The sequence below is a fragment of the Diplotaxodon limnothrissa genome, linkage group LG8 (assembly GCF_057381915.1).
Source record: "Diplotaxodon limnothrissa isolate DT_005_m linkage group LG8, D_limnothrissa_male_GT1.1, whole genome shotgun sequence".
NCBI classification, from domain to species: domain Eukaryota; kingdom Metazoa; phylum Chordata; class Actinopteri; order Cichliformes; family Cichlidae; genus Diplotaxodon; species Diplotaxodon limnothrissa.
The window spans coordinates 19488627-19504945 of NC_140603.1; the positions used below are offsets into that span (position 1 = coordinate 19488627).

The 16319-nt window shown below is 41.6% G+C and overlaps 2 protein-coding genes across 2 annotated transcripts in view; both read right to left on the bottom strand.

Annotated features, from left to right (window-relative positions):
* The window catches only part of LOC146626759 (voltage-gated delayed rectifier potassium channel KCNH4-like), a 36972-nt gene extending 31208 nt beyond the window's left edge, over window positions 1-5764 (bottom strand). The window contains exon 1 of the mRNA XM_085360787.1: window positions 5689-5764. Coding sequence (XP_085216913.1) covers window positions 5689-5764 — 76 coding nt within the window. The remainder of the gene's footprint in view (window positions 1-5688) is intronic.
* A 4243-nt stretch (window positions 5765-10007) lies between these two features.
* ghdc (GH3 domain containing) lies at window positions 10008-16319 on the bottom strand. The gene is made up of 11 exons (XM_085360788.1): window positions 16128-16319; window positions 15672-15947; window positions 14193-14389; window positions 13905-14099; window positions 13711-13830; window positions 13024-13321; window positions 12714-12903; window positions 11035-11106; window positions 10800-10933; window positions 10600-10688; window positions 10008-10491 (listed from the first exon to the last, which is right to left on the bottom strand). Exons 1-11 carry the CDS (start codon window positions 16219-16221, stop codon window positions 10270-10272), a joined length of 1887 nt encoding a protein of 628 aa, XP_085216914.1. The 5' UTR covers window positions 16222-16319; the 3' UTR covers window positions 10008-10269.

Genomic DNA, 16319 nt, shown 5'->3' on the forward strand with positions numbered 1-16319 from the left:
TTTGAATTAAACGCAAAGACAGAAAAAAGTATCTGTGCAGTCGTGATCTAACTCCCGTTAAAGGTAAAAAGACTGCAGCTCCGTAGCGCCTTTATATCAAGAACAGTGCAAAGTGCTTTACAAAGCCTCACACCCACTCACACCTAAATTCACACACCGATGGAGGCGGAGCTGCAATGTAAGGTGCAGACCTGCACATTAGAAGCAGATTTATTTCGGTGTCTTGCTTGAAAACACCGACATGCATGGAGTAAGCCACCTGGGGACTCAACCACCAACCTGAACAATTACAGCAGAGCCTATTCCAAATGTACAGATCAAACTTTGCCACCTGTTACCACTGACTTTTAAAAAAACAAAACAAAAAGAGCAGCAAAGGATACAGCCACAAAAGAGTCTCAGCTATTATCTGGCTTCTATTTGGTGTTGGTTTCTGCAGCTGCCTATTAAGACCCGCTCATCAGCTGGGTAACAATGAGCTCCGTGAGCGTCAGCCTGACATTCTTTCCTGGCTCCTCTTTGGTTCTTTAGCTGCCTTTTATTAGAAAAGTGTTTAGGGGGAAAATAAACCCACTTCTTATCTTTGCCGGCAGCTGCCCCGTGGTTACGCTGCCCTGCAGGGTGAGCACTGCTGTCAGTGTAAAAATGCTGCTGGGGAGGTCGTGTACAAGAGCTCAGGGAGGTGGAGTTGGGTATAAAGGATGGGCATCTATACTGTAACACACACAGGCAGAGCACAGTGCCACCAGTATAATGGAAACTCTGGTTTTTAGGCAGTGTTGAGGATGAGCATCCAGACTGCTGACGTGCAAAACAAATCTACAGCCAGAACTGCAATTGTAACTTCACCCTGACCTTTAATCCTTTATAATTGCCCTTCAGAAATAATAATAATAAAAAAAGAAAGACTATTCAAACCAACAAAGAGATTTTTTTTTTTTTTGAAAGAGCGTGATGTGGTTTTGTTGCCTTGAGCACAGGCACTCAGATACACACAGGGAGACATCTCCTTTTGGGAAACATGGACGCTGACATTGCTGTGAGCCAAATACTGTGCTGTGTGTGTCAAAGGTTATCCGACCTAACCTGCCCTGACATTTTGCTTACCGCAGGGCTGTTCAGCTGGGTAATTGTCTCAGACCAGGAACCGTTAAATTATAAGCAACTTAAAATTGCTTTCGCTTTAATAACTGTTATTCTTAAGGTCAAGCACAGCCACATCAATATTTATGAGGATAAACACGCAAAAAAAACTCTTGGTGGAGAAATTACCCTGAAACACCCGGAAAATGCTCAACGTGAAGCTGCACAATAGATAATGACTGTAAGATTTGGGGCTTTTAAGATAATGTATTATTTGGTCCGTCAGAGCAAACAGATGCACAAAAGCACAACGTAGCCTTGTTTTGCATAGTGGAAATAATTACATGGACATGCAGGAATGTAATGATGAAATAACTGTCTCAGATGCTGCTCTTATTATATATGGCAGTCAAGGCAGGGGCTTAGTTGGAGTGGCACATTAAATAAAATTTTTGGACAATGTTTGACTGCGAGGCTGCTCACTCAGCAGGGGAGCTTCTTTTGGTTCCGCTGATCTAAATACATTCTTTACTCAGACTGATGGACTTAGCCATTTTTGCTGTAAGAAACTTTTACCTCGTCATCAGTTTATATTTTAAACTGCATTGCATATTGCTTGTAAAAATATTAGATTTGAGAAGAAACTGGTGTTCAGTGTACAATGATGTGATACTATTAACTTATTTAACATAATAGAAATTGTAAAAGTAAAAGACTGCACAGGTTTCATATAGAAATCTACAAATAATTTTCCTTGTGTAAATAATGCATAAATAACACATAATACAATCAGTCACATCATTAAGCACAACTGTTCAACTGCTTGTTAGGGCAAATATCTAGCCAGCCAATTCATTAGCAGCAACTCAAAGCATTTTGTGCAGACATGTTCAAGACAACCTGCTGAAGGTTAAACTGAGCATCAGAATAGGGATTAAAGGGGACTTTGAATGTGACATGGTGCTGGTGAAAGACGGGCTGATTTGAATTGTTCAGAAATTCATCTCTACAGTTTTACAGATAATGGTGTGAAAAAGAGAAAGTATCCATTGTGCAGTAGTTCTCTAAAGGAAATGAGAAGAATGGCCAGAGTGGTTTGAGCTGATAGGAAGGCAACAGAAACTTAAATACCACTCACTGTAACCAGGGTATGCAGAAGAGCATCTCTAAATGAACCTCGAAGCAGATGAGCTGTAGCAGCAGAAGACCACACCTGTAGCCACCTCTGTCAGCTAAAAACAGGAAACTAAGGCTGCACTTCACACAGGGTCACAAAAACTGGATCATAAGACTGGAAAAACACTGCCTGGTCTGATGAGTGCTGATTCTGCTGGAGCATTCAGATGGTAGGGTCAGACTTTGACGTAAACGACATGAAAATATGGATTCATCCTGCCTTGTATCAAAGTTTCAGGCTGGCAGTGGTGATGTAATGGTGTGGGGAATATTTTCTTGGCATAGTTTGGTCCCTTAATACTACCTGAGCATAATTTGAACTCCACAATCTACCTGATTATTGATGCTGACCATGTCTATTTCTTTATGACCACAGCGTACCCATTTTCTGACTTTCTTCTTCCAGAGGATAACGCACCATCTCACAACTCTCTAATTGGCTTCTTGAACATGACGATGAGTTCACTGTACTCAGAGGGTCTCCACAGTCATCAGATCACAGTCAAATGAGCACCTTTGGGATGCCGTAGAACGTCAGATTCTCATCATGGATGCGCAGCTGCCACATCAATATGGACCAAAATATTCAAACAAGGTTTCCAGCAGCAGGGAGTCCAACCTGGAACTAGCAACGTGTACCTATTGAAGTGGCTGATGAGCTAATATAAACTGTAATTGGTGAGTCAAGCCAAGGGTTATGTTTTCATGAAGAGTTTTTTTTTGTGATCTAATTGAACTTCTTTGACTTTATTTTCAATATTGAACAGTTAGTAAATGATGTAGCAGGTTTAATTGATGGTCTGTTGTCTTTGTGTAACTGCACATTTAGTGATGATGTGTTGGCTGATTTAAACTGAGACCTGCTACTTTTTACATGTTTCCTGCGCATGAAGATTCATTTTCAAATTTAACTGAATCTTGAGTTTGACTTGACTTAATTTTTTTAATTAATACAATTAATTTGCAGTAATTTAACATTAAAATAAGTCTTGTAAAAATAATTAAGAATCTTCTCCAGGCATATTTTAGGACTCCTAATACTGATTTTCCAGCAAAGCGAACTGGAGTATCACAAATCAGACAATTTTTTTCTTCCATCCTGAAAATATGAATGCAGGTTCCCTGTGTCTAAATTCTATCCAGTGAAGCTCAAACATCCAAGTGAAACCCACAAAAACAAACACTCTAATGAATGCTGCATGCACCAGACCGACGGCAGTTGGGGGCGACACAGAAGAGAGACTGCAGGTGCACGACCCACAATGCCACTTGTTTTAAGATGCTCTTTCCTGGAACAAGAGACCAGCTGCTTACAAGTCCTTAATTAGAAAGCAAGTTCAAGTGTTTTCTCTTTAGTCGACCATCTTTTTCTCCGAGTCCAAAGTGTTCGAGCATCATCCATGTCAAGTGGCAGGACCCTGTCACCCGGGCAACAGGAAGGAAGCTATTTTGAGCAGTGGGCACTCTGCCACTCCTGTAGGAGCCACAGCCTTATGGCAGGGATGAGAATGAGTTGGGGAAAATTTTTTTTAGATGCACGTCTCGCTAATGGCTACATGTTTTTATTGATTTATCTTTTATTCTGAATGAACGTTACACACTCAAAACCGGCACTACAGTATATATAAACAAATGACAAATTAAAGGAAAACCTGAACACTTAACTAACAGCAAGGGCATCTGGTGGGTTAGTTAACCCATGGGAGGTATCCTCTTGAGTGGTTTGGGTTCACTTAGAGAAAGGGTGATCATAAATAAGGCCTGGGGATTAGATTCAGCCCAACACAGACTTCATTCTGGTTCACTGAACGGCTTTGGAAAATGTGAAGTGCATAAAGTTTGGGCTTTTAACCATATTTTCATACGTTTCACAGCTCTGGCTACTGATAAAGTCCTTTCCTATGGCTATTCATACTATTTTAAAGTAAATTAGAGACGTGCTGTGGAAATTGCACTTCTTTTTCTTATTTTTATACATCTCAGGGATTAAAGTTGTAGCTAAACTTCTTCACGCTCACAGAAAGGGAAGTTTCACTGATCCAGCCCACTTAAGATCAAAATGAGCTGTATGTGGCTGCTGACTTAGAAAGAAGTGTCAAATCAATACAAAGTTGTTGTACTCTCAGCAAGTAAGGAAATATCTATTAAATGAGAAAAATCTATAGGGCGACTGTAAGACTTGTAGAATTAAAGCTAATGAACAATGAGGTTGATCTGAGGGCACTCAGTGGTCCACCATCCTACTAAGACAATATTTTTCCTTTAATTTGTCACCTGTTTACTGTCATTTGTATTTTATTCTGAAGTTTTAGAAGTGGGCTCAGCTCCAGATCTAATGGCTGTACGACCAAAATACAACAAGTAAATGTGGAAGAGTCCTATGACACCCTGAAACACCCTAAAGAGCACTGAATGTTTCTCAACATTACTGTCAACATTGAAATGTTTAGCTCAAGGGCACACAGGGACCTGTCTGACCTCCTGGCCCTCCAGCTGAACTGTGCAGTAGTCACATCATCTCTAGACTGAGTGCGAATCCTCTCGGCTCACAAAACTCCACTTTTGTATTTTCAGCTCCTTTAGTGCCCAGATACAAGAACAATTCGCGACGAGGTGAGTGCAAGTGTGCTTTAAGAAATTGAGAGATATCTCATTAGAATACCCGGCTCGCAAATTGAAGCTATAATTGCATACCCTGCACATCACTTACACGGTAATGTCTCCCATTTCACTGTGTTTATATTTCCCCAAGTGGAACGGAGACCGAGCTCTAAGAATCACAGCGAGCCATCCGTTCAATCTGGCTGCTGAAACCAGGCGAGGGAGGACAGGCTGAATCGACAAACAAACAAAACACAGACGTCCCCGTGGCATTTATTTACAACGAGCCGCAACCTCCCCTGAGAGGGGCACAAGGTGCAAAACAAGAGGCACGAGCTAAGCAAAAATGGCAGTGCTGCCTAATGGCTGCTCGGCTACTGTGAGGCTAAATGTGTGAAACAAATGTGAGATGTTGAGTGCAAGAAAACTTTTTCTTTTCTTTTTTTTTATTCAAGTGGAACCAGCAGCAGATGCTATTTTAGTCAGGACATTTGTACTGATTGTGATGACCTGAGAAGAGCTGAATCCAAGTTCTGCCCAAGTTTAAAGCAGAGGATGAAGAGAAACAAATTTTAATTCAGGCAGTGGGGTCTCTCACAGTGAAAACACAGCACAGGAGTCTGTATTTGATTTGATGCCAGCCACAAAACTTCCATTACTTTAGTTTATTAGCTGTATTTTAAAAACTGACAAGAAAAGAGGAGACAAATGACCACACAATAGATTTAAATGAGGCAAAGTCCAAGTCAGCAACCTAAACTACCAGGTTTTGTTTTTTTTCACTGAGTGAGGATTTATCAGAGAAGCTCAGCCTCACAGGACACTTACGTGTGCCATCGAAGCGTGTGGCGATGGTGTCTAGAAAGGTGTTCTGTGGGGCCAGGAGGCCCTTCATCACCGGCATCTTGACCCCGATTTAGGAAGGTCACCTGCTAGCTTGAGGTCACACCATCCCAAAGGCACAGCAGGTAGCTTCCAGGGAGTCTCAGCAGGTGCGTGAGACTTTGAGGGTGACTCTCTGGCACCAGCCGCAGGGATGCACATTTACAGTAAATGCTGCCACCCTTCCCCGAGCGATGCCTTCTCAGTAAATCAACAGCGTGGCTTTGGGAGGACTAAAATAGCTCACTCCAACAATGCAGAGGTTTGGGTGCAGTCTCGAAAAGGAGAAATTAAGAGTCACGGTCACGAGCAGCTGAAGAAGGGATCAAGTGCAACTGACTCTGAGATCCAAAGAGCTTCAAAACAGTGAGCCCAGCTGTTGCTTGTCTGCACCTTTCAGTCGGAGTGCCGATCCCGGCAGCAGTGTGGAGGAAGTTATCCTCCAAGTGCGCTGCGCTTTCCATTTAAAAGAGGACCGCAAATCTGTGCGACGAAAAATAACAGCATGTGTCTACACCTCTTTTCAGTGATGCTCAGTGATGTGTCAGGATGCTGTGGGGGAGTAGTTGCATCTTCTTGAGCGTTCTCCCCTCCTCGCTACTCTCCCTCTCCCTCACTCCTGCTCCCATCCGCGCCGGTGATATATCAGCCAATGAGATACAGGCATCCTCTGTAGGGACCTGTTTTCATCTGTGGTGGGGGTATAGAGAGAGAGAGGGGGAGAAAGAGAGTAAGGGAAGAAAGGGAGAGGTAGAGGAAAGAGGGAGGGGTGAGGCTTTGGGAGCATCTGACAGCACCATCACACCCAGCAGTGGTACTATCAGCACATGGCTTTTGTGGGCATGTCTGCAAAGCAAGGAAAGATGGATTACCTGCACATCGGTTAACGAAGCCTTTTGTATTCTGTTGGACTGTGTGCTGTATTGTCAAAGGAGCCTGGCTAAAGGGAGACTGTCAAAGTCCTCTAATTTATTTATTTTATCCAAGTTGCAGAGTAAAGGAGGCACAGCTTCAAAACACCGTTCCTAGAGTTTTTTTTTTTTTTTTTTGTTAATTTCCATCTTGACTATTAAAAATGAGGCTGGTTGCCTTTGCCCTGTCACCCCCTGTGGAGTATCCATGAGCGAGTTAAGACTCTGGGATAAAAGCCGCTAAGAGCGGATTAAAAGGATAAGCCTGGAGATGTTTTTCGTGACAACGCGATGCCAAAACCCCCAAACCTAACTCACTTTGACCCAAGAAAGCAATACGGCTTAGCCAACGAGGGGAAATACCTCTAGACAGTGAACGTTCTCATCGGGAAGATAAATCATCTCCCCTCCGTGTTCGAAGAATCCTGTCAAAATCAATCTCATTAAAATTGTAGTAATCGGGGAAAGACGATCCATTGCTATTAATTAATGTGATCAATATTAAATGTTGAACGTGAAACCTAATATTAGGGGTTATTTGGGGGGTCATGCAGCTAATATTATAAGCCTGTATTATTGTATTTTGATCGGTATGTTATTAATTTAGAAGGAGGTTTTCAGCATTTTTACTTAACTAGCACATTCATCAGTACATTTTAAATCACTGGTATATGTATGAGGTGCTGAATGAAAACCTACAGTTGCTTTGTTTTGTCAAGAAGTAAGAGAAAGACCTAGAATAAATCCTACAATCCTCCATATTCCAATTAGAAGTCAATAGGCCTCAAGAATGTTTTATTATGGCTGTTTTGTGACTCAAAAGACGTACAACACACACGATAATACCCACTAATATAGCAAAATAAGATAAAAAGAATGAGATCTTCCCTACATATTTTCTGTTCCATCCATCAAATGTGTCTCTATGCAGATTGGGAGTCAAGTAAACAAAAATGATGAGGAAAGAAATATAATAGAAATTTCTTGTGGGGGTTGGTAATCTTGGAAAGATTTAGCAGATTCAGCAGCAGTGTGGGTGTTTCCTCTCACCAGAAATTGCATTTTTAATCTTCTCAGTGAAAAAAAAAAGTACATTTGTTTTTATCTTGACTAACATTTCTGAAAGCAGCTGCAGACTTCTGAGAATAGCCACCTCAGAGAAGAGATGAAAGCTGTTACGTCCACCGAAGGTGGGTATTTTAGGGGATAATTAAACAAAACCACAAACACATTAAATGTTAATTGCTGGGAGCAGAGGTGAGCTGGATTTGGAGGAGAAACAAAAAAGGTGGAGAAAAAAAAAGACAGTGAAAGTAAAAGAGAAGCTTGGAGGCTTTTAAGAGAGGATTGTTTCCTCTCTCGGATCCTATTCAAGCCTTGGCAGCCATTCACTGTTTTCTATTTTTAATGACATCTCATTGTCCCTTCTTCTTGTAGTTCATCCGTCGCTGCTTGTCACTAATAAAGAGGCTAATACATTAAACATGCTCACGATCATCTCCTCGGTCTAATGTGACAGAGTGACGCACACAGGGTCAGGTGAAATATTATCCCCAACTACATTTCCCATAGTTCTCAGTTTTAAGGGAACTGCTGGCGTGCTTGTAAAATTCACTTTGGCCCCTTAATTATGCACATAATAACATCTGAAAATCAATTCCTTGAATATTCTGCTGATTGAACTGACTGTAATTTACTAAACTTGAATGAAAATCCACAACCCTAATCCTGATTTAAATTGTATGCCAGATAAACTCAGCAGCCAGGCCGATTCACACATCCCGCAGCATCCCTTCTCTCACTTCAACACACTTCCCCCCTGCATCCCATTGAGAAGTCAAGCCTGCCTTTCTCAAATCTGTCTGTTTACAATGAATTAACTTGTGAGAGAACAGATGTGTGATCGCGGGCTCTGAGCGTTTATGTGTCTGTAAATCCTCTGGGCGTATGAGGACGGCAGGCAGAGGAAGACACAAGCCATCTAACTAAACAACCAAGAAGAGATAGAAGGCAATCTGGAATGAATAAACAGCAAAGGGAAGAATGAAAGTACCTGCCAAGAAATACATTTTAATGTGAAACCACCCCAATAATGCTGTTCATATACACAACTGTGAAATACAAACAAACTAACCTTTTTTTTTTTTTTTTAGGTGGATACTTAAGAAAAAGGCCTGAAATCAAACTAGTGCCACATTGTTTTAAGTTCTTCCATGCAGTGCTGTTTGCCAGCTTTCTTAAGCCAAAATGTAACACTTGTATATACAGTTGAGGCATTATGAAGCCAAAATAAAGCGAGAACGATGTCAAATCTCTGCTGAAATGGGGCGTTTCTAAAAATATTAGCCCACTTTGTGAACGAATCGACCTGCAGGAGAGAAGCAGTCAGCTCAGACCGGGGCTTATTCAGACTCAGACTTTCTTTGAGGCTAAAGATGGCAACAGGAAAATCTCACAGAATCAAATAAGGATGTGAGGATTAGTCTAGTCAACATACATATAAATATGCGCTTTCTCCGTCTTCTTTGTCTGCTCCCCTTTTTTCCAAAACCTTGATTATTTATAAGAAGATGATATTAATTCAGACGAGAGCCCTCACAGTCAGAGCTATCAACAAGAATTCACTGCTTCAGTCAAGGCTGACAAGCAGTTAAATGCTGGACCTGTGGGAGATAGCATTATGCTGCATGTCTTAAATATTAGACTAGCTCCCTCTGGTGGTAACAACAAAGTCCTGACACTCCTATTGCACTATTGTTTATGATGTAACTGAAGAAATAAGCTGTACAGGTGGTGAACAATGCGAGCAGGCAGATACTGAAGGCTATCTTGATTTCATAAGCATCATCAGTTACAGTCTAGAGGCCAAGGATGCTTACCAGTAATCAGCTCTTCTGGTCTGATGGATCCACTTGACTCTAAGATGAAACTAGAAGCTGGCCAAATCTGCACAATCTGAAAGAGAACCACCTAAAAAACACGACTTCCACCAACAACCATATGATGTCAGATAATTAACTAAGCTAAAAATATCATAATTACCTTCACCAGGACATGCTGTGACTGCTGTCTAACAATACTAAAGGGACCAAAAACACAAAATTCAGCCACATAACAGTAGCGTACTAGATTTAAATCTTGCCAAATGCTGCTTTAGTCATCACAGGTAATTTCACAAAATGGGATCATTAGATGGTGCAACATTTAGTAACAGATGGTATAAAATGAAAGCTTAAGCAACTCCATTAAAAAATGCAAGATATTAACAGCATGTTCTTTTGCTTTTCCTTTAACTGCCCAGAAAAAAAAAAAACATTGGAGAAAAGTAAAGTGAAATTTATTGAGGAATGGCAACTGAAGCTTACATTTAAATACAGCTCAAAGATTTTCTCGTGCTGGTGTCACCAGAAAATTTCCACTGGAAATACTCGGGAAACTTCTAAATTGGGGGTTTTGTACAGATGAGACTTCGGGGATATTTTGTCAAAAGTCAAAAGTGCATTTTTATTGTTTAAAAATCAGAGTTAATGCATCGTGGTTAACATCTCCCACAGGCACACTTCATTAAGTCAGTCATAAATAAAAAACATCCAATATCATCAGTCTGTAAGTGATCTCAGGAAATCGTTTTGCCCAGAAGGAATTCAGCATATTCTTTCCTGCGCAGCACCCGCTGCATTTTGAACGTATTGGGTGAGGTGCTCGAGTACGCCATCATCTGCTTACGAAGTTTGTTAAACGCTCCCTCTGCCACCAGCTGCACTCTCATTGGCCCGATGCTGCCTTTGATACGGAAGGATTTGTAGACGGCCGAATCCTGCTGGAGAGAAATGTCCAGCTGGGAAGCAAGAGAGGAAACACCAAACAAAAAGACAAGGTAGAGTGATTTAATGACAGACTGTAAACATGCTGCCTGTTGGTGAACCTTCATTAGGATTTCTCTTACCTTATGTCGTTGTTCCTCTGTAAGCCTCCTCACACCTTTCAGCTCTAAGAACACCTGGTAGTGAGGGTCCGAGCCACCAATTGTATCTCCTGCAATGCCACAATAAATAAAATAAAATATGCTGCAAAGGGTTCAATAGTTTTCGCATCATATTCAACTTTCTTCTATGATTTAAGGGTATAAACAAGAACAAATATTACCCAGGATGCCGCTCTCAGCACAGCAGTAGTCAACCAGCTGAGCTCCTGGCCACTGAGCGACGGCCTTCTTCAAAGCACTGAGGAACAACGCTTCTGACACTTTCTCTCCTCGAACATTCAGCATCTGACCTCGTCTAATGGAGCATGGAAGCAAGGAGAAAGTATCGTGTCATGCTTTATATACACACACACACACACGGCATAAGAAAAACTGTACTGCTGTCCAGTGCTGTACCTGTACTGAAACTCCACGATGGGACACTGGTTGTGAAATCCAACAACTTTTACAATGTCTCCGATGCGATATCTGTAACAAGGGAAATATACAGGTAAATATGAGAGTTTGTTATAGTTGTAATATCACATTTTAATTGCAGTGATGGTCATAAAGAGCCATCGGACAAATCTGATTTTACACTCATTAGCAACTTTGTTAAGTACACCTGTTCAACTGCTCATTAACACAAATATCTAATGAGCCACTCAGAAACTTGGTGCACACAGAGATGTAGCCATGGTCAAGATAACCCACTGAAGTTCATACCAGGTGTTAAAATGGGTCAGAAAGTTGATCTAAGTGACTAAATGTGGCATGGTTGTTGGTGTCTGCTGGGATTTCACCACACAATCATGTCTAGGGTTTCCAGAGAATGGCACGGAAAAGAGAAAATATCCAGTGAGCGGCAGATCTCTGGTAGAAATGCTTTGCTGATGTCAGAGCTCAAAGGAGGGTGGCCAGACTGAGTTGAGCCTATAGGAAGGCAACAGAAACTCAGATAATGACTTGTTGCAACCAAATTATCAAGAAGAGCATTTCTATAATCACAGTGCATTGAACTATGAAGCAGATGGGTACAGCAGCAGAAGACCACATCAGCTGCCACTCATACTCTGCAATATTCTTGATATTTATTTAGAATCACCTCTGTTAATTGTGTGTGTGTGTGAATGTGTGCGTGAATGGGTGGATGACTGGATATGTAAAGCGCTTTGGGGTCCTTAGGGACTAGTAAGGCGCTATATAAATGCAGGCCATTTACCATTTAATTCTTGATATTTATAATTGAGTGATTTGTATATATTAGTGCTGTTTCTTAAATTTGTAAAATCTGTAACATACTGTATTGTTTAGTCTGTTACTGTTACCGACTTGGAGCAACTGTAATCCACATTTATTCCCACAAGTAATCTGATTCTGAAGAACAGGAAACTGAGGCTATTATTCACATAGGGTCACCAAATTTGGACAAGATTGGAAAAAGTTGCCTAGAGTTTCATTTTTTGCTCCACCATTTGGAGAGAGGATCAGAATTTGGCATAAACAACATGAAAGCCTTGTTGTAACAATCGTTCAGGCAGATGGTGGTGGTAGCATAATGGTGTCAGGGATATTTTCTTTGTTTCCTTGGTACCAAGATCCTTTTAAACTCCACAGCCTCCAACTGAATAGTGATGCTGACCATGTCCATCCCTTTATGACCACAGTGTACCCATCTTCTGATGGTTGCTTCCGGTAGGATACCACACCATGTCACAAAGCTCAATCAAGTCTCAAAATGGTTTCTTGACCAATGAGTTCATTGTACTCAGATGACCTCCACAGTCACAGAAGTCTCAGTCCAATAGAGCATTTGTGGAACGGGAGATTCCCATCATGTCAACACTGACCAAATTCTCTCTGGAATGTTTCCAGTACCGTGTTGAATCTTTGCTGTGAAGAATTAAGAAAAAAGGATGTCCAACCTAAAAGTAGTGAAGTGTACCTAATAAAGTGTTACATATCAAACATGAACACTTCCATTTGATTCTTAAACAGATTTAGAACATGTTAAAATGCAGTGTGACCCATCACAATCATGAGGACGTAAACATACAGCTGCAGTTATTTATATTTGTTTGTAGATGAAATCGAACCTGTAAAGTCCTGAAGCATTTGTGACAAGCAGCTCATAGTTTTCTCCCTCCTTCACCTCCTCCATCAGCAGAGTGTGAGGGGCCTCCTCATCCAGGCTGCTCTCTGGGAGGAACTCGCAGAACATTGAGCGAGGGCACAGCAAGTAACGTCTTTCTGACTCCTGAGGCCACAGGTTCACCCCAATTAAACCTGCAGGGGCACAGATAATGAGAGCAAATGCTGACCTCATCCACATATAGAAACCCTACAAATGCCCAACTGCAACGGTTTTTAATTAAACAGCTTAAAAATGTAAATGAAGGCTCTTACCTTCAGTAGCAGCATAGAAGGGCGAGTAGAAAGGCACTCCTTTGCAGTAACTCTCCCTCAACATTTCACCGTAGATCTGATTGGAGCCTGAGTCCACTGCCAGGACCAGGTTCAGATGAGGCCACAGGCGCTTGGCAATCCCCCTGAAGCCGTCCTGGAAGTGGGCCCGGAGCTGGGCAGCTCTCTGTGGGTCTGGCTTCATTAGCGCTTCAAGCTTGGCCCTCACTTTGGGCTCCAGAGACAGAGCAGTGCTGATTTTCCCCCGTTCAATGTCCTCCACAAGTTCCTGCCAACGCTCCTATGAGATCGAGAGCATATTAGGGAGAAATGACTTGCCCAAGCCTTTATTCATAAAGCAATTAACACAAATGTTTTAATCAGTCAGTGGGAGCTAAACACCTGACTCAAGATTTCATCTTGTTTTACTAAATGATGTCCCAGTGAGAACGAAATGAGGCACATGTGAAGGACAACAACAGCCTGCTACTGCTCAATGAAACGTTGTCTCTTAAAATAGACAAGAAATAACATTGCTAATGCTTTTCTTTGAAGGATGGAATGGATGAATTACTTTACATACTTTACGGTTTCCCATTAAGTCCTGTTTTTATGCCTCTACTCACATAAAAAAGAAAGAAAAACACAAAAACAACAAAAGTAACTCATTCCTGACAAACAACTGGGTACCTGTAGGGCACTGAAGGCATAGAAAACTGTGGAGGCGAAGTTGGACTCCAGAGTTCCCACATTAGGATCTTTCAGCGCAAAAAGAAGATGCAAATAGAGCGTGTCCTTCTCACCGGGAACCTGAAGAAACATAAGATTTTATTACCGAATCGGTCACACAAAGGCTGACCACTTGTTAGGCTTGCTGATTGTACCTTGAAGGCAGGTGCTGGAGTCGTGTACAGGTTTAGGATGTGGCGTGAGGAGGCTGGTGTCGAGGAGTTTGGTCCGATGGGAATTCCAGCCTCAGACTGCCGAAAAGTAGGAGTGTAAAAGAACTTGGTGGTGCGTTGAAGGCTCTTGGTCTCAGGGAATGCCTGCTGCATGGCATCTAAGCACACAGTCACTCCCTGATGGAAACACACAGCGAGTATTATTAGTAAAATTTCCTTGCGCAGCGCATGGGCTACACCGTCATCATCATCATCAAGCAGTGACTTCACCTGCAGGAAGAACTCAGTGTTGGTGTCCTTAGTGCTGAGCAGCATGGCACTGGATCCTGATGTCCCGGAGGTCATGGCCAGAATTAATGGCTTCTCTGCAATGATGAGCTTCTCTTCTCCAGCTGCGATGCGGTTGATTAGGTCTTGATAGTGCGTGTATGTAGTAATAGGATGGTATGCCTGAAATTCTTTAATATCTAGAAAATAAACAGATTTCATGATTTAAATCAAAACTGTATTGACACCTCTAATTTATCTTTCATCATTTGAGCTTATTTTAAGCACAAGTATCAAACAGTCCCCAATTTCAGCATCGCAATTCTCAGGACCTGCTGCATTGTCCGTGCCCATCAGGAACACTGGGACATTTCCCAGTATACTCAGGGTCATTTAATACCCTGGCCTGCTGTGAATAGTTTAAACAGCAACATTACAACAAGCAGAAATGAGTTGGTGGTACTCTCAGAAACCACATTCTCATCCACAGACTATATGATACTGCTGCTATATGTGCACAGGGCATAGGCAGGTGAACCATGGACACAAGTAAATGCACACTCCAGCAAGACACACAGCACGCAGCAGCTTCTATATCAAAACTATTTAAGTGAAGCAATGAAATTGTGGAGGGGAAGAGAAAGAGAAAGTCACAAGGAAGCATCTTAACTCTGTGGTAGTCAGGATAATTTTCATCTCAGATGATCATAGAAATAGTGTAGTACTTTTTACATCTATACTAAAGGTGTTGTAGTACAGGAATGAAAGGAGTGATACTAAAAAAAATATGAATGTAACGTTAATAATACACATATAAACATAAATGATGGTAGTTGTATTTGATTGCATCTGGCTACAGGTGTACAGGCTACATGTGTTTTCAGTGTCAATTATCTGACAAAAAAATGAAAAAAACATGAGAAAAATAAACAGATTTTGACTTACAGCATTATTATTCTTCCCTCCAATATTTCCTACAAATATTACTGTAATAACATAAAATGAATTCATTTGGAAACCCTTTGGCACAACTAAATAACAAATCAGCACATGGAGTTAAGTCTACAAAACGAGCCAAATTCCACTCAATGCATGAAATGCTGTTTCAGTCACCTGTACGCTGAAAATGTCTCGGGGACATTTGTTCATTGAAAACAATAAATTTGATGACACAGGTTTAAAACAAAATAAAAAGAAATTTTAAAAAAGCTTGACTTGCTCACAAAACAATAAAAATTGTGAACAGATAAATGCAGCTTTGATTATATTTGGAAAGCAACACGTTTAAAATAGGAATCAAATCAATATGAAATTGTGATTTGTTGCCGTTATTTAAGGACTCTGGGGTCTGGTGGCAGCTGGTGGCACGAGTTTTTTCCTTTAATGTGTCACCCCGGTCTTCCCAAGCGTTAACACTGAATAAGCACAAATGTCTTCACACTACCTGCTTGCTAAACTAACGCCATCTACTTCGCTGCTTACCTTTTATTGAGCTGAAGTCGTACTGTCTTCCATAATACGTATCTGCGCTTTTACGCAAGCGCTTCAGCAGAGTCTCCTGTTGGACTTCTTTGACTTTGAGTGTGTCTGCTTCAAGTTTCCTTCTCTGCCGCCTGCCCAGCCAGCCTACAACCTTCACCGCTACATGCTGGCTCAGAAGGCTGCTTAACGTCCGGTTTTCAACCTTTATCTTCAAGATTAATGCCATCCCGGCCACAGAGCACAAACCGATGACAGCGGGGAGAGGGGTCGGCATGGCTGTTACACAAGACACACAAAAACACAGAGGAGCCAGGTGGGGCGCTGTTAGTCAGCATTAGACCGTTACTTTTCTTCTCATTTACAAACAAGAGTACGCAGTCTACCGTGAAAGTGCGCAATCCTGTCGAGACAAGATGGTTTTTATTTCGCTATTTCGCGCACTCATTCACCGCTTACCGGGAATCTGTCCGCTGATGGCCAGGGCGACCGATGAAACCGCAAAACAAAGCGGAAGTGCAACGCGAAACCAAGAGGAAGACATCTTGAGCATTAAATAAGATGTGACGTCCCCGTGGTTATAATAATTAATGTCTATAAAAAGCCTTTGGACTGCATTTCCACGCCCAAGAAAGCATGTCAACTTTTACT

Bases quoted from the DNA above. Each gene is read 5' to 3' on its own strand.
- ghdc (XM_085360788.1), bottom strand. From the start codon at position 16,221: ATGCTCAAGATGTCTTCCTCTTGGTTTCGCGTTGCACTTCCGCTTTGT. The intron at 10,934-11,034 runs GTACAGCACTGG...ATGCTCCATTAG, and splicing joins ATCGTGGAGTTTCAGTACAG to ACGAGGTCAGATGCTGAATG. The intron at 10,689-10,799 runs GTAATATTTGTT...GTGGCATTGCAG, and splicing joins TGCTGAGAGCGGCATCCTGG to GAGATACAATTGGTGGCTCG.